The sequence below is a fragment of the Colletotrichum chrysophilum genome (assembly GCF_026319265.1).
Source record: "Colletotrichum chrysophilum strain AFK26 chromosome Unknown scaffold_7, whole genome shotgun sequence".
NCBI classification, from domain to species: Eukaryota; Fungi; Ascomycota; class Sordariomycetes; order Glomerellales; family Glomerellaceae; genus Colletotrichum; species Colletotrichum chrysophilum.
Genome location: NW_026517294.1, coordinates 301,181 through 322,513, shown reverse-complemented (window position 1 = coordinate 322,513; position 21,333 = coordinate 301,181). Strand labels below are relative to the sequence as shown.

Here is a 21,333-nt window from a genome sequence, read left to right as displayed (position 1 = left end):
AACCACGATTGAAGCCCTATGCAGCCCACGTTTTGAGATATTGGAATATCCCCTCTGTCCACCAGCACCCAGCTGGTTTCTGAAACCCTACCCACCCCCAGACTTGGTCTCTCTACCTCCCCAAAGCAAACCATCTCCTACCTTGCCTGTACAACTCCCCATCTCTCTCCCACACACACTTACCCATCTCCATCTACCCTCTTCCACCTTACCCATCTTACTCCATCCATCTCTCCATCTCCATCTACCCAAATCCTTCCCTTTTTCGCACATCCCCAGCTTCACGAGCTTCGTTTGACTACTTCGCTGCATCTTTTTTTGCGTCGCGGAAAAATCAAGATCGTCCATCATGTCTGGTTCTACCGATAACAGAAAGCTCCTCGAGCAGCTCCAGAAGCTCTCTTTCCAGCACGAGCTTGAGCAGGCCTCGATGGCTGGTTCTGCGGCCTCCCAGATGGCTGAGCCTGTCTACGGCCTCCAGAACCTGTCTGTCTCGGCTAGCAAGTCGCCTGACTTCTCTTCGGCCTCGTCCGAGGATCGCGACCCTGAGCGCGGTGGTGGTAAGCTTCCCTCTTTTTTTCCCCCCCTCTCTGTTTTGATAGCTTCGATGACGCGATCTCCCATCTTACGCGATTTCGCTTCCTTCGCGATGAAAAATACTGACATCTCGATCACAGGTGTCCGCCTGGACGTGTCTTCCCTTCGCGGAAGCCCCAACAGCTTGGCTCGCCGCTCCGAGGCCGTTGGCAAGGCTCTGCGCCCTACCATGTCAGCTACTGCTACCTTGTCTGTGTAAGTCAATCTTCTTACCATTCGCTTCTACCTCAGCTAACTCGTCTCTAGTCACGCCCAGAAGGGCCCTGCTCAGGACGACGGTGATGTCTTCAATGACAGCTCCGCCGACGACAAGCCCCTTGGCATGTCTTCCTCTGCCTACAAGCTCAACCAGAGCCACATTCAGCAGGCCGGCTTCAAGAGCAAGGACGTTGTTCGCCGCAACTACGACGAGGACTCTCCCACGAAGCCCCGCTCTGCCAGCAACAAGCTCGTTGACCCTCAGGCTACTTGGCCTGCAACTGCTTGCATCTTCGTTGCCAAGTAAGTTTTCTCACAACAAGCTCTGGTCGGTCCTCTTCTAACCTCTACAGCCTCCCTGAGCATCGTGAGGACTACACTCTCGAGGGTGCGGTCACCAAGGAGTTCCAGCGCTTCGGCGTCGTCTTTGTCAAGATTCGTCGCGACACCAACGGAATGCCATTCGCTTTCGTTCAGTTCACCGTAATTACCGTCGCTTCTATTACCACCTCATCATACTGACTCCAATCATAGAATGACGAGAACGCCAACGAGGCCCGCATCGAGGGCAAGGGTGCTATGATCCTTGGCCGTCCTTGCCGCACCGAGACTGTGCGCGCCAACCGTACGCTGCCATTTCCTGCCTCATCTTCTTCTCATACTAACTCTTCACACAGGCACTTACATCATCTACCGTCGCAACCGCACTGCGATCACCGTCGAGGAGGCCAACGAGCTTCTTACTCCCTTCGGCGACCTCGAGACCGCTCGCTTCCTTGATGACGAGATCCAGCAGCAGATGCGTCTGCCCGTCACGATCCGCGTCCAGTTCAAGGAGTTCGACTCTACCCAGCAGGTTCTCAAGGCTTTCCGCCTGAACAGAGTCTACCATGTCGAGGCCTACGACTTCAAGAAGGCTATGCAGGCCAGGTCTCGCAACCCTGAGCGCGTGTACCTCGACACCTACGACCGCGACCGTCGTTCCATTTTCATCGGCGACTTGCCTCTCAACTTCACCGAGAGCGACATTCGCATTCTCATGGAGGACGTTGGCAGCGTCGTATCCGTTCAGGTCAAGCGCCTTGATTACCACCGTGGTAAGCTGTCATTTCTCCCTTTCCTTTCCACACCCAAGAGTCAAGCTAACACATGAACAGAGGGACCCAAGCTCATCGCTTTCGTCGAGTTCACCAACCCGACCGTCCCTGAGATGGCCATCGAGCGCTATGTAAGTATTCGCCTTTTCCCTTGACAACTTACCAAGATGGATGACTGACACCTCGAAGCATAACAACAATATCCAGGGCTACTACATCCGCGTCGAGCGTCGCACCAACCAGAACCGTCGTGGTGTCTCCAACACCCCTGGCCGATTCCATGGCAACGGCTTCAACGGCGCTGGCCCTTCCAACATGGGCGGCAGAGCCCCTTCTACTCCCGCTCGCGAGCAGCGTGGTCCTCTGGCTATCGAGGCCGGTACCAGCTTCAGCCAGGATGCTGTCCAGAACACTCCCGTTCGCCAGACTCCTCTCCGCAACGAGATGAACTCTGGCATGGCTCAGACCCAGAACGTCATGCAGCCCACCGTTGTTCAGACCCCTCAGCACCAGAACGGCATGCAAGTCCAGCACGTTCAGCAGATTCCTGCCCAGACCCAGCAGCAGCAGGATGGCCCCGTCATGAACCAGGTTCCTAACCAGGTTCAGAACTATGTTGCCCAGCAGGTTCCTGCTCAGGTCCAGGTTCCTGCTCAGGGACAGATGCAGTTCAACATGGCTCCCCCCATGGGTCCTCACCCTCAGCAGCAGCACATGGCCACTCCCATCGGTCACCACCCTAACCAGCAGCACATGGCCACTCCCATGGGCCATCATCCTCACCAGCAGATGGGCCCTCCCCCCGTTCCTCAGATGAACACCCCCATGGTGCCCCAGTCTGGCTCCTACATGGGCACTCCCTTCTCTCAGGGTCCCTTCTCCCAGGGTCCCTTCTCTCAGGGTCCTGGCTCTGCCTACGGCTTCATGACTCCTCAGCCTTCCCCTGGTGCTCCCTTCTGGGGCTACGGTCACGGAACTCCTCTCTGGACCCCGTTCCCTGTCGACCCTGCCGCCTTCATGGCTTTCACCAGCCCTGTTCCCCCGGCTCGCTCCAACGGCGTCGCTCCCACTGGTCCCCAGCTTGAGGCCAACCAGGTCACCCAGTCTGAGCCTGTCATGACTGACAACAGCATCACCCAGGCTTAGGCCACTTTCTCTTGTTCGATTTTCAATCATTCCGGTTCCAGTTGTCGGTTTCCCCAAAACTTTCGGTTTTCCACGATCCGAATCAATCATTCGACTACTTACACATCGGCTTATTATTCGAAAATCCAACATTTCGGTTCCAAATCGACTGGTACCCAATCGTATTGCTCGACAAATCTCATCTTTCTTTCCTTCTTTCGTGGTTTACAAACCATAAACAAACAAAATTGGTGTTGGGATTTGGTGTGTGGTCAGATGGGATTTTTTCTTGTGACACAGGGTAATGGTTGATGGATTCAAGGTTCGGTAATAGAGAAATGGAAACAAAATGGAGTCATAGAAGGTTTGGTTTGTGCCAAAGAGCACTTTGTCTACTCTCGATGTCAGGCCGACTTTCATCTAGTTAGCAATACAGTCTTGAGTAAAAGCTTCCGTGCGATTGATCTCGTGACCAGGACGTTTGCGGGTGTCGTAGCCTGTTTGCGAGCGCAAAGTTCGGTCCACGGATAATAATATGCTGCAAGATTGCTATCATCTTCGTCTCTGAAGCTATCGGGATGGTTCAAGAGCCAGCACGTCTGCAGATATGGGAGACCTGGCACCGACCCAGCGTGATGTGATGGAAACGCAATTTTAGGGGGCTTCTTTCCGCCCAAACTAATCCAAAGTTCGATCCGGCGAATTGGGTCATACAGCACAGATCATGAAGAGCTTGAACGCTCCCTGCGGCTTGGAAGTCATGTGGTGTTGACATCTGGAGTCCTGATGTCGTCAAATAGCCGTAGCGCGGGCCATATTTATCCCGATGAGAAGCGTCAGCTCCATGTACCCTTGTACATCCTCGGAGCTTGAAGGAAGCAACTGAAGATCTCCCAAGTTCGCCGACACTATTTCGAGCGTACCCGACAAAAATTCAATATCCCACTTCACAGCGATTCACAGCACCGAATTTACCTAGCGAGAGGGATCGAAGAAAAAAGCCCCGCGACCGGTGGCGCATCACAGACTGAGCTTCGGCTCCAACAACCACACCACCAAACGTCTTGGCTGCGACGGCAAAATACCAAAAAGATGCGGGCAACACCATCACTCATGGGCAAGGGCTTCTGGGCTCGGAGTTTGGATCATTTCAAGCGAAGCGCGACCATTGGTGAGCTCCTCCTGCCCCCAGGTCTGCTCGTCGGCCCCCACTAACCCCGTCCGTCGCAGCTTTCAAAGCAGAAGGCATAAAAGGCGCGCAAGGCCCTTACATACTCCAAGACTTCCGCGCACCCAACTCGACCGAAGACTGCAAACTCCTCTCCGACCGCGAAATCGGCGGCTTCTCCGAGGTCGCCCTCGACTGGGTCCCCTCAACATCAACCTCCCCGACACAAACCTCCGAAAGCACACCACCAACAAGGACCGGCTACGCCCGCTTCCACGGCACGATATCCACCGCCCTACCGAAAGACGACCCCAAGATCCAGCGCACAGGCTTCGCGGCATGGCGCACGCCCAACCAGCAGCCCACGGTGTTCGGCAAGTCATTATGGGACATTGACCCCTACGTATACCTTGCGATGCGCGTCAAGTCGGACGGGCGCAGCTACTTCATCAACCTGCAGACGGACTCGGTCGTGCCGACGGATCTGCACCAGCACAGGCTGTTCGCGAAGCGGCCGGGCGAGTGGGAGACGGTGTTTGTCAAGTGGAACGACTTTGTGCGGACGAACCACGGGTTCGTGGTGGAGCCGCAGACGGAGATGCTGAGGTCCAAGGTCACGACGGTGGGAGTTGGACTCACGGACCGGAGGCCGGGACCGTTTGAGCTCTGCATCGAGAGGATATGGGCTACGAATGATGTCGAGGAGGCGGAGGCGGCAGAGGCGGAAGCCGATGCGGCTGCTACGGAGAAGGCCAGGCAAGCGAGAGAAAGCGAGTTGAGGAATAAGCAGGGGCAGAGTATCCGGTGGTCAATTAGGTGATGTGCGAGTCCTACATCAGGCTGCACGAGGAGCTTTGGGGAACGTGCAAGTATAGCAGTTGCTTGCTCGCATCTAGATTGCCGGCGGAAGCTGGCAGGCAGGTCTGAGAGACAGCTATCAGTGAGTACAGCACGGGCAGCTCAGAGACGACTGATGGCATGCTTGGAGCTGGATTGGACAGTGTAGAAATATTCTGTAAAAATACCAAACGAAGATCAATGCTCTTGGAACAACGCCAGACATTCCAATTGGGTGATAATAAAGATGATCGGAAACATTTGCCGTGAATCTATTACCATTTTGTCATCCCGCTAAAAGGTGCTCCTATGACCATCATCGGAGGAATTTCCATTTTCTTGAGAGAGGATAGCTGTGTTGATGATTGGTCAAAATGACGATTTTATTCCCCGGCATTTATGGCCAATCACACCCCGCCAAAGTCACAGTGTGGACCTCGAAGCATCACTCAGGAACTCACTCATCGCATCACGACCGGTAATTTGAGTGAAGGTGGAAGGCGCCGAAAAGTCGTATAATCACTGGTTTGTACAAGGCAGAAGAAGCTGCTACGTTCCTAACGCGCTGGTTCAGCTCCTGCTCAAGGGCGTTTCGTTTGGCGCGGTCCCGACGCGCCTACCGCCTTCACTTGCCTTGAACCTCCAAAACATGGTCATTCACGACCCTGACGATTATCGGCACAACTACAGATGATTGAAATCGAAACTTCATCCTGAGGCGAGACCAAAGCATTTTCGCACTGACGAGGGCACGCCATGGCGCGCTACCTCACGCCAGCCAAGATTGGCCTCCTCGCCCTCGTCGAGCTCTACACAGACGAACACGTCCCCAGCACAGCCATCATCCCGGTCCTGTCCTTCATCACATCCCGTCTTCTCGACCCAGACCCGCAGAGTCTGACAACCGCCGCCAGCATAGAAAACCGCTGGCAGAAAGCAGAGAGCACCGTCAGCCTTGTCATCGGAATCAAGGATTTCGAAAAGCTGCTCAGCGCTCACTCCGTTGTCGTCGGTCTGCCTGGGAGGAAGCTATGGGACACATTCCTTGCAAAACTATGGGACATCAATTCTCTGGATGCACTTCATGAATTCTTTGGTCGACAATCGAAGTGCCTAGTCAAGACGAAAGAGGAACTGCGCCGACTTGGGATTGAGGGGGATGCGGCGGCCCAGGAGCAACTAAAACGGGCGGGCATCACCCTGTCGAGAAATTCGCCCCTCGGGCAGTTCGTCAGGAGGAGTCAGCTGGAGTTCTCGCGACTGCGGTTCCACGATGTCACGCAACTCTGGACAGACTTTGTTCAGTACCGACAACCCACCGCGGGGTACCTACGTCGGAGGAATCCGTCATTCGGACGGCTGAGCTTCGACAATGTGCTCATGACGGGAGACCAGGCGGATTGGGATCCGGAGGGCGTGGCGGCGCTGACTTCTGTCGTCTACGGGGACATGGTGTCAAGCGGCACGCCCTCTGCTGTTCCAGTCAGTACAGATGACATTGAGCTCTTGTTGGAGTTTCAAATCGATCAGATGCAGAGTCAGTCCATCGCGTCGAGAAACCCGAAGCAAAGCTGACCAGACCAGAATTCGGCACACGAATACCGCTCGAACTCCGCAACCAATTCCATGACCTTCTGGGCGACAGCTTTTTGGTACCCAGCTTGAGGCATTACTTGAGGTTCGTCTCGTTTGCCCTTCCTGCTGCAGCTAGGTTGCTAACCTTTGACAGCTTTCTGGACGCGTGGAAATCCGGCGATTACCCCACAGCATTCGATTTCCTCCACCAGTATTTTGACTACACGATGCAGAACCGGGACAGAGCATTCTACCAATACGCGCTAATGAACCTGGCCGTGCTTCAGGCAGACTTTGGCTGCTACAAAGAAGCCATGGCCGCGATGCTCGAGACCGTGTCCACGGCCCGCGAAAACCGCGACATGTCCTGCCTGAACTTCGCCCTTAGCTGGCTCTTCCACTTCGGTATGGCCCATCCAGATCTGGTTAAGGACTTGGAAGCGGACAGTCTGTTGGGTACAGCAAAGGAGAGCCTTGCCTACCTGCGCGTTAAGGCCAAGGAGACGGGAATGTGGATGCTGTGGGCTTCAGTGCTTCTCAGCGAGGCAAAGCTCGGTCTCGCAAACGGAGAGAGTGTGGCCACGTCCATCGAGCTCATGGTCCGCAGCTCGCACCTGGTTGTCGAGCGGAACATGAAGAGCATGTTTGGGGGTCAGCTTTCCATCATGATTGCCTTGTGGGACAGGATCGGTCTCGCGTCGCTCTCGGCCATGAACTGCGAGATATTTCTTCGCTGTCACGCAAGGCATTCGACCTTTGAGGACGAGTTGAAGATCACGGCTCGCCTAGCTCAACAGCTCGTGGCAAGGGGCAAATTCGACGAGGCGCTGCAAAAGATGGAGACCTTGGACGAAAACTCGTTGCGAGCTTGGAAGCCGAACCAATACTGGTTCAAGTACCGAGGAATCATCAAGCTGAGGAGAGATTTGCACCATAACAACCTTGATGGCGCGGAGCAACTCCTCGCCCAACTTTTACAATCGAAGAAAGACGACCTCGAGGTCGACATGGCCTTCGTCATCGACTTCCTTCACGTCGACTGCCTCATCCGACGGGGCAACCTGCCAGAAGCTTTTTCCAAGGTAGAAAGCATGCTTGCTTCGCTTCGGGACGACAAGAGGGACATCCAGCTCCGCGTGAGGTTGATGCTGCTCAAAGTCCATCTCTACGACAAGTGTGGTCGGCCACAGCGAGGGTTTACCATCGCCATGCGGGCCGCCAGCATAGCTTGGAGGTCGAGGCTGGTAGCGAGCTTGTGGCAGGCCATTGGTGCCATCGCCAACATCCTGACGTCGCTGGAAGAGTTCGAGGCTTCCATCCAGCTGCTCAACGCCATCCTCCCACGCAGCCTCGAGTGTGATTCGGCGGCCCTGGCAGGACAGCTGTATTCCTTCCTCGCAGACGCCAACATGGGCATGGCAGGCAAGATGGCGCCACAGTCAGCGAAGCGCAGGGAATATCTGACTCGAGCCACCGGCGCCATCCAAAAGGCGTTTGATTACTATTCCAGCATCGAGGACATCACACGGCAGTGTGAGATGATGGCCAAGAAGGCCACCATCATGAAGGTGGCGGGAGATAAGGTCCTCGCAGCCGACTACGCGGCCGCATATGTTGCGTTACGGAAAAGCGCTGCTTCGCTCTCGGTATCATAGGCTATAGACCGACAGAGTTCATTTGCATTGGGACGGTGCATAAGTAATGCAATGGGGGTTTCTTTAAGAAGGCCGCATCTCTTCGATTGCTGTGACATAGGGAAAATGTACAGAATAGTCTACCCCCCAACAAGCGTGTCCCGAGTCTATGGATCGCTCCCTCCCCGATGCGAGTTCACGCATTCTGGTGCCCGAGTTCTGGCAATTTAAGCCTTGTCCTTGTTGTGATAGTTGACGGAGTCGTTCCAGCTGTGGACTACGTTAGCACACTCGCCCCGTCTCTCATAGCCCGCAGGAGGGGTGAATACGTACAAGAGGGTCTTGTCACCGTTACCCCACTGGTAGTTCTTGGTGCGGATGTTCTGGTAGGGGTACTCGACGCGCTCCTCCAGAGGGGGCATGTGGCTCCAGTGCTCCCAGTGCTCGTTCCAGAGGACGTAGGCGTTGGCGCCGGCGAGGGCGAGGGCGGGAATGCAGGCGCTGTATCACACACACATGGTCAGCCTACGATCTCCTTGGCTCAAGGTTTCCCTCGATCTCCGATTGACAAATCCCGCGTGCCGTCGAGTCCGTGATTCATGCCCCTCCAATCCCTATGCGAGTTCCGACACTTCCTCCGTCGCAACATCCTGCATCAACAATGTCTTCGACGGCGTAGGGATTCCCTCAATCGTAGGAGCGAGTTTTCTTCGAGGGGTCTTAGGGGGGAGGCATACTAGATGGAGATCTTGCGCCAGAGTTCTGTTCACGGTCGTTAGCATTTCTATATTTCACTCAATTGGTTTCCCCCCAATCGCCCAATTGGCTTCCGTCCCCAATGTCACTCTTCTCTTCTCCTCTCGCAATCCCGCACAGCAGCAGAAGGAATGATATGACGAACCAGTGGTGCCGGCGGCGTGGTGCTTGGCAGCCTCGCGCTCCCTGACGAAGGCGTTGTCGGTGCTGGCGAAGCGGCGCTGGACGGTAGAGCGGGCGGCCGGGGCGCGGGCAGCGCTGCGCGCGGCGGCGGAGAAGAGGCGGGCGCTCATGGTGTGTGTGCGGTATCCGTTGTGGGTGGTGGAGGGGAGATTTTTTGTGACGTTCGGTCGTCGGTCGGCGGTGGTGAAGATTGAGGTTCGTTGCGGGACGGGAATCAGGTCATGGAGCTCGGTTAGCGGGAACCGGTGGTGGTGATGGCCGGGTTTGTGGCCTGGATTGTTAGGCAGGCATGAGAGGGCAGGGATCTGCCGCTCTCTCTTTTTTTGGTGGGCGGGCTTTGCGGGATGACTAAATGATGTCAGGTCATTTGCGGAGGAAGTAATTAGGAACTGGTTTCCTGGGTGAGCAAGGCATTTAACCCCCTGCAAACGGCCAGAGTTTACCAAAAGGGAAACCCAAAATTGGCGTAATTTGAACCTGAGTTTTCGCTTGCTTCTTGGGTGTAAATAATGAACTGAATTGTCATCAGAAGGACGCCAATTGATGAGTTGAAGCAGCGTTGGATCGGGTCACGTGACACCGCCTCAAGGTCGTGCCGCGTCCATGACGGCAGCGACGTCGCGCGGTCACTCACGACGTGTAAGCGGTCGAGGGCGAAGTTGCTCCAGCCAGACGCCTTGGTCTCACTTTCTCGCGTTCGTGAACGAAAAGGCGCCAGTATTTGGGTCGTGTTCCTCTTTTAGTCACTGACTCGCCGCTCGCTTCTACATCTTCTCTGTATTGGTCCTTTCATCGACGTCACTCGGCATCTCTGGGATTTTTCGATGTTGAAGCGAGGTGATACCGGCGTTTGAGCGATACCCATTTGATTTAAGAATTGCAAAGCTCAACTTCAAGAGCGGCTGTTCGTCAAAATGGGACTTCGCATCGTGACATGGAACGGTGAGTGAGCGCACATCTGGTGTCCCTTCAAGGCCGGCTTCGCTAACTCATCTCAAGTCAACGGCATCAGGTTCGAAAGCCTCCGTGTGCACACCCATGAACAGCCAGCCTAACAAAGTTCAGAAACCCATTCGGATACCAACCATGGCGGGAGAAGCGAACATACCAGGTCCGTCGCCCCCATCCTCACTAGCATCCCTCCCTGACCTCCTGCCCAGGCAATGTTCGACATCCTTGAGGCGGACATTGTAATCATGCAAGAATGCAAAATCCAGCGAAAAGACCTCACAGATGAGATGGTCCTCGTGCCCGGTTGGGATGTCTTCTTCAGCCTGCCAAAACACAAGAAAGGTAACACCTCTCCCGCAGCCGCCCTGTTCTCTCACCTCTGACCAACACACCCAGGATACTCCGGCGTGGCAATCTACACCCGCAACGCGACCTGCGCCCCCATCCGCGCGGAAGAAGGCATCCTCGGCGTCCTCACCCCGCCGGGCTCCTCCATCCCGTGGCGCGACCTGCCCCCGGACCAGCATATCGGCGGGTACCCTCGCGCCGGCCAGCTGTCGTCCGAAGTCGACGCCGCGACCCTCGACTCCGAAGGCCGCTGCGTCGTCCTCGAGTTCCCCGCCTTCGTGCTCATCGGCACCTACAGCCCCGCCACGCGCGACTCCTCACGCGACGACTTCCGCCTCGGCTACCTCAACGCCCTCGACGTGCGCGTGCGCAACCTCGTCGCGCAGGGCAAGGAGGTCATCCTGACCGGCGACCTCAACGTCATCCTCGAGGAGCTGGACACCTGCAACCTGCGCGAGATGCTCCGCAAGGAGGGCATGACGGTCGAGGACTGGAAGGGCATGCCGTCGCGACGCATTTTCAACCAGCTGGTTGTCGGCGGCAACGTTACCGGAGCCCGGGACGAGGGGCGGGAGGAGCCTGTGTTACACGACCTGACGCGCATCTTCCACCCCGACCGAAAGGGCATGTTCACCTGCTGGGATACCAAGCGGAACACCCGCCCAGCCAACAACGGGAGCAGGATAGACTACGTCCTCTGCTCGTCGGGCATCAAGGACTGGTTCACGGATTCGAACATCCAAGAGGGGCTGATGGGGTCGGATCACTGCCCGGTATACGCAATCATCGGCGATGTGGTCAAGAAGGACGACAAGGAGGTTCCCATCGTCGATCTGATGAACCCGAGCGACATGTTTCGACGGGGCGACCGTCTGCGAGACTGGGCCGCAAAGGACCTCCTCCCTCTTTCCGCGAAGCTCATCCCCGAATTCGACAAGCGACGAAGTATACGAGACATGTTCATGAAGAAGCCGACCACAAAGCCAACGACCGATACCCCTCCCTCTTCCATCCCCAAAAATACCCCTTCTCAACAGCCAAAGAGCCCTTCATTTCCCAATGTTCCCGACGATCCTCCCTCACAAACCTTTGCCCCGTCGAACACGAGCAAGATACCTCCGAGCGTCGCTGATAGAACGTTACCTCCATCGTCATCTGCCCCCGTAAAAAGGCAGACCGAAGCGAAAGACACAAAGCGGTCCCTGAAGAGAACAAAGACGAACGACAACGACTCCAAGACAAACAAGCAGAGCACTCTGACTGGCTTCTTCAAACCCAAGGCCCCGGCTGCGAAGCCGACAGGCGCCCACGTAGACAGCGAGATAATCCCCGATTCCAGCGACAAGAACAATGGTCCCGAGGACCAGTCACAGGAGAACAAGGCTGCAGTGCTAGCCGGTTCCTTTTCAACGGTAGCAGAGGTCCCTGCGGCTGCGGAGCCGTTGACCTCGCCCTTGCCCAGCAAACAGCAACAGCCGGCATCAACCCTGGACCCGTCGGCTAGCGAAACTTCTGAGAAGGTCTTTGATCCCATCGAGACCAAAGAAGCGTGGTCCAAGTTCAGCCTGGGCAAGAGGGTCGTGCCCAAATGCGAACACGGCGAGCCTTGTGTCAGCTTCCAGACCAAGAAGCCCGGCATCAATTGTGGTGAGATCTATCCAAGCAACGTCTTCCTTATTCGGAAAACTTAGGCGAATGCCGGGGGTCGTGATTGGTGCAATGGGTACTGACGATCTGTACAGGGAGATCATTCTACGTATGTGCCCGCCCGTTGGGGAAGTCGGGAGCCAAAGAATCGGGGACGGAGTGGAGGTGCGGGACGTTCATCTGGAGCAGCGACTGGAAAAAAGATCAGACCTAGTTATTCCCGTGATGCGCAGTCGAGACAGTGGCTGGGCATCATGGATGGTGTTGGCAGTCTGCAGTGGCGAAGAGCAACATGTGGGCGAATCAATGGTCCTCACGGCGGGGGGCAAAAGACACTCTAGGTATCGGGCTGGAATAGATGGTCCATGAAGATGATATTTACTGGCTTGCAGATTATAATTACAGAAAAAGATTCGTATTCGCTTGACATGCGAATACATGGGTTGTGAGTACATTTTTGCACCAATATGTTCATCAAATCGAAGATCTCTGCTTCGCGTTGCCATCGAAGCAGATGGTCCAGGATGATTCTTGGTTCCTCAGATCCGGTGATCTCCTAGCGTTCGTACGTCTAAGTATCGCCGCACAAAGGTCTGTTGGTTTCTCGCGCAGGTAACTCTTGCCACAGCATGCGGGAAGTGAATCGACGAACAGATGCGTGGTCGCCTCCTGGGTCACGCTGACTGGATAGAGATCGAAGACAGCCTCCAAAGGCGCCATGTTCTGAGGCTCCTCTGGTCGCTGATGCTGCCAGTCTAGAACACAAGGACGACCTAAAGTCGTTTGGCAGCGCCGATATCTATTCCGTTCCATGACTGATACTACAGCGACTTGTCGCAGTCGGTAGGTATAACTCATACTCCTCCGTCTGGAGCCGACAAGTCGGCGCGCTGATGGTTTTGTCGCTCTCGGGTAGGAGGCGGCCTCTACCTCATCGACGCTGCTAAGCTGGTCTTCTTGCTTTGGCCACTAGGCTTTCGATGGCGCTTCTCAGACGGCTTGCGAGGGGTGTAACGGTAGTCGGGATACATCATCAAGAGGCGCTCCTTGTGCATCTTTGCAAGTTCGGTATACTTCTGGCGCACGGCTGGTGATTCGCTGTTCCATTTCTTGCCTAGGCTAATGGCTGTTGTTGGTCAGCGCCTGTTCCCGAGGGGAACCAAGTCAAAGTACTCACAAATATCGTTGTTGCTTAGGTGACTGTTTTCCTGCTTCATGGTGGCATGGCGATCTTTGCGGTAGAGAATGAAGGCATTGGGAGGTCGAGGAACCTTGATCTTGCAAACAGGCTCTGGGCTTTCGGTGCAATGGGCGCCAGCTTCTGAACCAGAAGCGTCCTCAAGGAAGTGGCTTGGTGGCCGTTGGACAACAATAGCGATGCCGTTGACCGAGACGATCATGTGGGGGCCAGAGACGAACTTCTCGCAGGGCCCGAGGACCCATCTGTCTGCGTTGCCGTCCATGCCATCCTTTGCCCACATGACGGGCTTCCTGAAAATCCGTCTGCAGCGTATGGTTAGATGCGTTCGGCATGTCGATTGAAGGAACTGAGGCTGAAGGTAGACCAACCCCATGTAGAAAGCCATGAATGCTTGCCCGTCCTGGCCAAGACCAAGGTAATCCTTCTGAGAGACAGCAACAACGGACTGGAAGCTATTGAGCTGAAGGTCCAGTGTCTCCTTTGCGATCTGTAGAATATCATGTTGTAAGCGAGAAGGATCCATGCAGCCGGCAATGGTCTGGCCGGGATTGAAGTCGTGAAATGACATGGCGAGCTGGCGAGGCGGTGTAAGACGGACAGGATGCGGGGTTGAAGTTGGCGCAGACGTTGCTAGAATTATGGGTATGGGAAGTGGTGTGTGTAGATGAAAGGATGGATCGTGAGATGGAGACAAGATCTTCCAAGATCGATGGGGTCTCGGGCAAGATATACTGTCGAGGAAGTGCCAATTACAAACGAGGCATAGGTAGTCCAGGACAGCTTTCGGGGAGAGTGATGAGGAGGGTGCGAGAGGCAAGATACGCAGTGCAAATCACATAGGGAAAGGCTCGTTCATAGAAGGGTCCTAAATTTGGGGAAAGCACCCCTCATCACAGACCAAGCTCATAGAACACAGACCGCAATGCCTCAGGACGACGGACGAGGAACGGGTTGGCGAGAGTGCCCAGCCTTTTGGTGTGGGACAGTGTCTTAAACCAGAGATCACCGCAGGGGATCCATCTTTCTGTGGCAGGTCTGGATGGCCATGGCAAGCTCGGGTTACATGATGTGTCTGGGGCCCTGCCCTGGACTCTTGGAGAGGGGAGGAAAGGCCAGGGCCAGGGTCAGGGCCAGATGAGGAGGAACCCGCCAGCCCTGGACGAGGACGTGGAGGTGCATCGATGTCGGGCGGTCCTTCGGTATCTGCACCTGTCCGTCTACCTTACCTTCCTTGGCTTCCTCCCACTGTAGGCGAAACCACGACCCTGCACTATACCCATCATGTTTGTCCCTACGACGCGGCGACACCTGTCTCCAAGTAGTCAGAAGGAGGCAAAAGGGCAGGGAGATACTTTGCTGGATGACGGCCCGAGATGCAGGTACCTCGCACCGGTTTGGGGAGAAGAAGCAAGTCCAGCCTGCCCAGCTGTCAAGAGAATCTCAACGGCCGCTTACGTCTCCATGCAACCATGCAGTTTTTGGTCGACCTTAATCCACCGGCACTGCTAGCTGCAGTCTTTCCTCGCTACCGTCGTCTTTGCTTTCTGTTGCGGGCATAGGTAGCTGAGCTTCTTGGATCCTTCGGGTATAAACCTGCGTTCGGTGTTATCTCCCGTACGTGCCTCACTCCTAGAGCTGACTCCTGAGCGGTTAGAAACCCCATCATTTCCCCATTTTCTCGCGAAAATATCGTGCCCAGCTTCATACACATTGAAATGGTATTCCAGCACAACAAATGCTATAGAAGGGATGGCTATATCAGCAGCAATCCATGATACGTTACCTTGCTCTCAGCACGATGCAATGGTGCATGTTTGGATGAGCAGACCAGGCATGGATGATGTGCGAGGAAAATAGAACAGCTAATGACGGTTTGGGCATCTGTCAATGAGTCTTGCTCCTGGGTGCACACTACGGGCTGTGCTCTCTGCGCTCTCAGCACATTTGGGTGGAAAACAGCAACCAACAGAGGCACACCACCCCGCCGGGCTTGCTGCTGCACCTCTGATGTGGTTGGTGTTGGAACATGGTGTTGGAAGGGAAGGCAGAGGTGCCAACACCGCCTGTGCCAGCCAGCACCAGCATCCACCTCGGTGACAGGCAAGAGAAAAAACAAAAGATATTAGTCTGCCGGGCGAGGGTCACGAAAGTGCTGCATGCTGCCCTGTGCAGAGAGGGGGCTTGTTAGTTCTGATGCATCATGGTTGCAGCGGTCGCCATCTCAACCCTAAAATCCGGGATCAATGACATCGCCCGGGCTTCTCTGTGGACGTTCCTGCATTTTGTTGCTTTCGTAAATCAACGTATCACAACCTCAAGCCGTGCGAGGTTCAGGGCAGGCTTTACGAAGTTTTACACCAAGTTGATGTTTTCGAGAAGCTTTCCTGACGTCTTGCTCGGACTCACACCCTACATTGCCCTCGAGGTACATTCGACATTTTCTCCGGACTCCAGATTGGCTAGATCAATAAGGCTGCGACCAAGAGGGAATAGATCTGGTGCCCACAATTCTGTATTCTTTTCTTCTTCATTTCTCCAAAAGTCATTCCCCAAAAATACTTCTGCCGGATGTCATCGCGACGCTGTTTTCGGTCAAGGGTCGCTTTTGTTACATTTCACGAGCGTTGGACCTTTTTGTCTCTTCCATCTCTCCTTATTTTCGCATTTCAGTTCATCCGGTCTTTTACATCTTCACGGCATATCTTTGGACTGGCCCCCATCCGACATTTTCTTCTTTTGTACGATAGCCTCTTGTTCATCCCCTTCTTGAACCCATTTACACCGCATTTCTTCAGCCAACGGCTGCTATGGTTTCGGTTAGTATTTTGCCGCCACCTCATTCCAACATGTCTCGGGACGAAGAGATTGCATCAAGCGAGAGCCCTGGCATCTTGAGGGCCCAGGCAATGAACGAAGTTTTACCACGCCGCGATCTCGACATTTTCACCACCTCGCGCATGTTTCCCGAAGGGGACTGGGTTCTCTCAGAAGTCGGGCGTCCTCATCAGTTTCAGGCAGCCTACTGCGTTCCAAATCAGCGAGGACATCTGGTTCCCGCGCCTATGCCTCCAGTCAATATTTCGGCAGTCACCAACGAAGAGGAAATCTACAACCACTGCACCGTCTATCAATTTGCCCCTGGTGAGTTACACCATCATCATCACTCGGGGACCATGACTGACACCCTCCAGCATATCAAAGCCGAGGTGACACAGCACTCCACGGCGCTTCCAACGCAGCCAGCCACCAACCGCAACAGCATCTCGGTCGCGGGTTGGCGGCAACCAACGGCGACTACCAGCAGTTGCCGCCCCATTCCCAACCTGCCGATCAGTATCGCTTCGACTCAGAAAAGAAGGATCCCTTCATTCACTCGGGTGACACCAGTTTCTTCGCGAGTCCTCCCTCTTACGCATCCGCCACAGCCGCCCACCTGCATGCACCTCGTTCACGAGACAAAGAAACGGATTTGCCGCCCGCGCCGATGCATGGCCAGAATTTCATCAGCTTTTCGGAAGAAAACATCGTCGGCGAATTTCAAGCGCACCCTTCGATAGGGGCGGGCTCTTTTGCCAGCACGATGTTCAACGATTCCTTCCGTAACAGCCCGGAATCGGAAGAAATTCACGGCTTTGAATCATTCACATCACAAGACTTCTCTTCCAACATTCACGGCCAGGCAATGATTGCGAGCAACTCATTTGACATGGGTTTTGCCCCAGCGATGACGACGCACCTCCATGAGCTGGCCCTCACGGCCAGGCAATGATTGCGAGCGACTCATTTGACATGGGTTTTGCCCCAGCGATGACGACGCACCTCCATGAGCTGGCCCTGGAAGACATTTTCCCTACAGGCAACGGATCTAGCAGGGGTGGCCAGAGCCACGACGACGACGAAGACGCCCACGGGGAGAGCGAGATTATTCCCGTCAAGGCGCAGAGATAAATTCATCTTCCCAACCAAATTTTCTCTTTTGAGTTATCAACAAAACGTGGTAAACAATTTTTTTTTCTAAGTTGTGTGGTTGGGTGCAATCATTTGTAATTCTGGGCAAACATGTTTCAACTTGGGCACAGTTTGGTCCTGAACAAGGTCAGCACGCTCGATGTTTTCTGCCAAAAATCAGTTCGGAGGGCCAGAAATGGCAGCTTGTCTTCAGCAGAATTTGGCTCTATCGACTGGAAGTATGATTGCAGGACATTCGACCTCAGCTTCTGGAAGGTGGAGTTGGTAGGGGTTTTGGATCGCCATGCATTTCTGTCTGATCAATGATCAGGCTTTGCGCATGTTTCTAGCAATTTTCTGGATTAGACGCTAGATAGAAATCAGCCGAAAGACGAGACAGAAATGACAGATACTTTCCTCACTCTAGCATACCCTCAACCTCCCCTCTACCCCTGCCTCAGTGCGGCGAAGCGCGAAGCGGGCCACTTGACGTGACTGTTGCTGGCAGGGATTCAGAGCAAGACCCTCGTCGTCGAGATTAGCATCTAGACCAAGCCGAATTAGATCAGCCTCTTGCGCTTAGCGGCAGAAGGACCCCTGCAACGCCCCACATTCCGTCCGAACTGGGCTCCTCTGGGCCCCGTTTCTGCGATCGAAAGGCTCCACGGATACCCCCCTCCTTTCTCCAAATCTTTGACATGTCTCATCTGCGAAAAAAGAAATGCGCGAAAAGGGCCGCGATACAACAGCATACTTCCTTGCGCAAGAACACAGACGACAGGAACATCATTGCGCCCCTCGTATCTGCTTGAGACGTGCGCTTGGTGTGGTGGGTACCCCCCAAACTCATGCAGGAGAAGCTGACCGTCTTCAAAGCCCACTTTCAAAAGCCACCAATACCGGACCAGCGCAAGCAAACAACACTGCCGCTTTGAGCAAGATCAACGCTTGGGTCCTGGCACTTTCGAGGGAGGACTGCCTCCACCGCCAGGGATGACGACCCAGGCACTGCAGTCGTCTCCCTGAGAAATGGGCTGTTCACAGTCTTGTTGGCTATGCTGGGTCTGTCTGAGCAAGCCGCTCTGTTTCTTGAGGCACTCGATCCGATCCGAGATATGTGGTGGAGAGCACCGCCCCTGCCATCACTTCACACGCTCAAGGGTTGGACGCGGAACCCTGGCCCTGCAGCTCTTGGTCCCCGTGGTCGCCGATGTTCCCACTTGATCTCCAGCACTTGTCTTCATCAGGCGGAGCAAAGAAGGCGCCATCGTCACTGTTGCAGCCTTCCGTCTTCGACCAGACATACATGACCGTTGACCTTCTCTCCCCCCCGCCTTCTCCAAATTGCGACACCCTTCTGCAGCTGCGGCAGGAGCTGGCTGCTAGGGCTCAACAACGTGTCCCCCTTGTGATCCTCGCGGCACCTGCCAACCTATTTTTGCCCTTGTCAGGAAAGAAGGGAGGCCTTCACCGACCTTGCCGACATCATCGCCAAGAATCTGGAAGATGCCATCGACCCATGCCCCACGCAATCTGTCCAGCATCTTCGACTCATCGGCACTCTTCATCATGATCCGAGCCTGCGGGCCTCCCTGACCGCCTGGTAACGGCCCCCAAGGAACACGCCTGGAGGTCCAGGGGTACGAACGTAACAGGGACCCCTTTGGGATTCCCGTCTTCACAGGAAACGATCCCCTTGGTCACTCCGCGCAACGGCTGCCATCAGCTATCGGCGTCTAATTTCCGGCTGCCAAGCGATTGTCGAGGACAGCGTCGCCTGCCTTCTGGAAGTCACCGCCCTGTCCAACCGCCCAGATCCCGGCACTCGATCTTACACCTGGTCTCCAGCACAGACGTACGGCCGTAAGGCAACAGGGGACCGATGTTAGGTGGGAACAAGACACATTGGATGAGGCCGTTAGCCTGGAGAACACTCCCGTCACGGCCTGGCGTTTCCCGCGCTAGCTACGGTCGCTGTGTGGTAATCTTGTGGGGGGCTTTACCTTCTTTTCATCTCTCGAACCTCACAATTTGCCTCAAAAGCCTTGTGGATACGAATGCGGTCAAACTAGAGGCTTGGTTTACCGAGTTGACAGACCAGTAAAGGAACAGATGGGCCTGAGAGATGGGTAGATCTGAAGCAGCTCTTCCCTTTGTCGCGCCAGCAACGGAAGGGTTGTCAGATTCATCGCTCTCTTGCGTCGGGAGACCGAAGTGACCGATCCAGGGCTCAACTAGTTAGGCATGTGCTGGGAATGATAGACGAGGGAACCACACCATGCAACAAGTCGGTGCGCGTCATAAATTACCAGCAGCGGGCGCAGAGACTTGTCGTCGCTAATGACCAACAGGTTGGCGCGGGACGCGCGCTTTTCAGCGGCCTTGCATGAAGTACATTCTCTACCCAATACGATACCTCATGAGCCTCTAGAGTGAGTATCAGCAAGCGAAAAAGTGCCGGCTGTCATTGAGGAGGTGGCGGACAAGCGCGAGGATCGATAATGGGGCGATTGGTGAGATATACGATCGCGCTTGGGATCTCATGGTCTTGGAGTGGCCTATTTACGTGTGGTGGCACAGAGGTTCGTTTGTTACGAATTATACAGGCAGCAGTACAAGGCACTCAAAGACCAGGCGAGCACTGGTCGCCAATAGCCCCTGCAATGACCTGTCATCTGCGCTTCAGAATCCATGCATTCGTTCCGAATCTGACCACCAGCAGACTCTCTTCGACACATAACCTTGTCCGACAACACGCGTCAACCCTGCCTCGAATATCCAATCATTTTGTTTGGACTACGTGGTTCCTCGTCTGGCTAGCTCACTAGAGTTCACTTCGTACTTGAATGCCACAAGGCAGACATACCAGGGAGCAGGGAGGAAACGAGTGGGCTAGGACCAGGACATGCCGACAAGACATGAAAGAGGGACCCCCAAGGCCATCATACTCGTCTCAGCCAAGCCTAGCGTCACTCACAGAGCTAGTAAAAGCGGCTCATGTCTAACCAGAGCGCCGCCCTTCTTCACCAGCACCCTGGCATTCCTTGCCGCTTCCCCAAGGAGTTGTTCGCCATGTCGTCCGCCATGCCCTGCAGCCCCCCTCCTTGGCAAAAGGAGGCCTTTGATTCCGGGCCAATCGATCACCCCCAACGTACGCCACAATGACTGACAGGAGCCCTTCCGATTGCAACAACATCACACGAGGATGGTTGATACCCCTGGTGGCTTTCTCAACGGTGCCCACGGCAGAAGCTAACCCCCCCGGAGTCACCCATTGATGATACAGGCACGCAAACGGCTAGACGATTCAGTACTCACGCATGGACAGTTCTCGATGCTCAGATCTCATCGTAGTCTCTGGGCGAACCGGGGTTGTAGGAGGTGCCCGAGCCCACACTCGGGGATGAACGTCTTCCAGACGGCATCTTCTGAGGAGCGTGATTGGTGACCATGCCCGGTTTTTCACCTGACTTTGATCTTGTAGTTCAGTCTGGACTTTTGAAGCCAACGCTCGGGGTCACGGGAATCCCGAACAACGAGATTAATCGCTTGTCGTTGCCACTCTGGGTCTCCTGAACGTCTCAGTCTTTCTCTCAAATGACAAAGAACAGTATCTTTGATCATAAAGATGGCCTAGGCCGGATAGTATATCCGATGCGTAATCCGCCTGACACCGCGGAGAAACATCTTGTACAACTTCCGTGTGGGTTCCATCGGAGGCGGGCTCGACCTCCGGGATGAAGTCGACGAAACCACGTTCTTCGGAGGGCCGGACCCCGCCCCGGTTGGCGTATTGTAAGACACTTTGACTCAACGCGGGATCTCGGGCGACTCAGAACTGAGTCAAATGTCTGAGAGCCCCTTTGCCATTTATCGACGGAAAGCATTTGGTTTACTCTGGCAGCTGAGACCCGTCCCGTCCAGCAGATAAGCCAGCGGATGCGAGAGCGGACGCGAGGGAAGGACCGGCGCGAGGAAGCAGTATGGCAATTTGATTCATAGTGACAACTGACCCCTCGGTGATTGGCTGGGAAGAGACGATAGCCCGCCTTCGGGCTGTCTTAGCAC

General features: G+C 55.0%; 7 protein-coding genes across 7 annotated transcripts; 5 read left to right on the top strand and 2 right to left on the bottom strand.

The window, feature by feature from the left end:
* Positions 1-349: 349 nt before the first annotated feature.
* Positions 350-3,038, top strand: COL26b_001595 (uncharacterized protein; the record flags this gene model as incomplete). Its single annotated transcript, XM_053174541.1, has 8 exons — positions 350-560; positions 678-792; positions 844-1,098; positions 1,149-1,278; positions 1,330-1,420; positions 1,473-1,892; positions 1,953-2,023; positions 2,082-3,038. 8 exons carry the CDS (start codon positions 350-352, stop codon positions 3,036-3,038), a joined length of 2,250 nt encoding a protein of 749 aa, XP_053041472.1.
* Positions 3,039-4,109: 1,071 nt separating this feature from the next.
* COL26b_001594 (uncharacterized protein) lies at positions 4,110-5,005 on the top strand (the record flags this gene model as incomplete). The annotated part of the gene is made up of 2 exons (XM_053174540.1): positions 4,110-4,188; positions 4,248-5,005. 2 exons carry the CDS (start codon positions 4,110-4,112, stop codon positions 5,003-5,005), a joined length of 837 nt encoding a protein of 278 aa, XP_053041471.1.
* Positions 5,006-5,778: 773 nt separating this feature from the next.
* COL26b_001593 (uncharacterized protein) lies at positions 5,779-8,252 on the top strand (the record flags this gene model as incomplete). The annotated part of the gene is made up of 3 exons (XM_053174539.1): positions 5,779-6,559; positions 6,607-6,700; positions 6,752-8,252. The coding sequence occupies 3 exons, from the start codon at positions 5,779-5,781 to the stop codon at positions 8,250-8,252; spliced, it is 2,376 nt and encodes a 791-aa protein (XP_053041470.1).
* Positions 8,253-8,458: 206 nt separating this feature from the next.
* COL26b_001592 (uncharacterized protein) lies at positions 8,459-9,280 on the bottom strand (the record flags this gene model as incomplete). The annotated part of the gene is made up of 4 exons (XM_053174538.1): positions 8,459-8,501; positions 8,565-8,732; positions 8,969-8,993; positions 9,133-9,280. 4 exons carry the CDS (start codon positions 9,278-9,280, stop codon positions 8,459-8,461), a joined length of 384 nt encoding a protein of 127 aa, XP_053041469.1.
* Positions 9,281-10,333: 1,053 nt separating this feature from the next.
* On the top strand, positions 10,334-12,160 carry COL26b_001591 (uncharacterized protein; the record flags this gene model as incomplete). Its single annotated transcript, XM_053174537.1, has 2 exons — positions 10,334-10,463; positions 10,518-12,160. 2 exons carry the CDS (start codon positions 10,334-10,336, stop codon positions 12,158-12,160), a joined length of 1,773 nt encoding a protein of 590 aa, XP_053041468.1.
* Positions 12,161-13,042: 882 nt separating this feature from the next.
* Positions 13,043-13,885, bottom strand: COL26b_001590 (uncharacterized protein; the record flags this gene model as incomplete). The annotated part of the gene is made up of 3 exons (XM_053174536.1): positions 13,043-13,242; positions 13,294-13,619; positions 13,686-13,885. The coding sequence occupies 3 exons, from the start codon at positions 13,883-13,885 to the stop codon at positions 13,043-13,045; spliced, it is 726 nt and encodes a 241-aa protein (XP_053041467.1).
* Positions 13,886-16,163: 2,278 nt separating this feature from the next.
* COL26b_001589 (uncharacterized protein) lies at positions 16,164-17,086 on the top strand (the record flags this gene model as incomplete). The annotated part of the gene is made up of 2 exons (XM_053174535.1): positions 16,164-16,458; positions 16,533-17,086. The coding sequence occupies 2 exons, from the start codon at positions 16,164-16,166 to the stop codon at positions 17,084-17,086; spliced, it is 849 nt and encodes a 282-aa protein (XP_053041466.1).
* Positions 17,087-21,333: the final 4,247 nt, after the last annotated feature.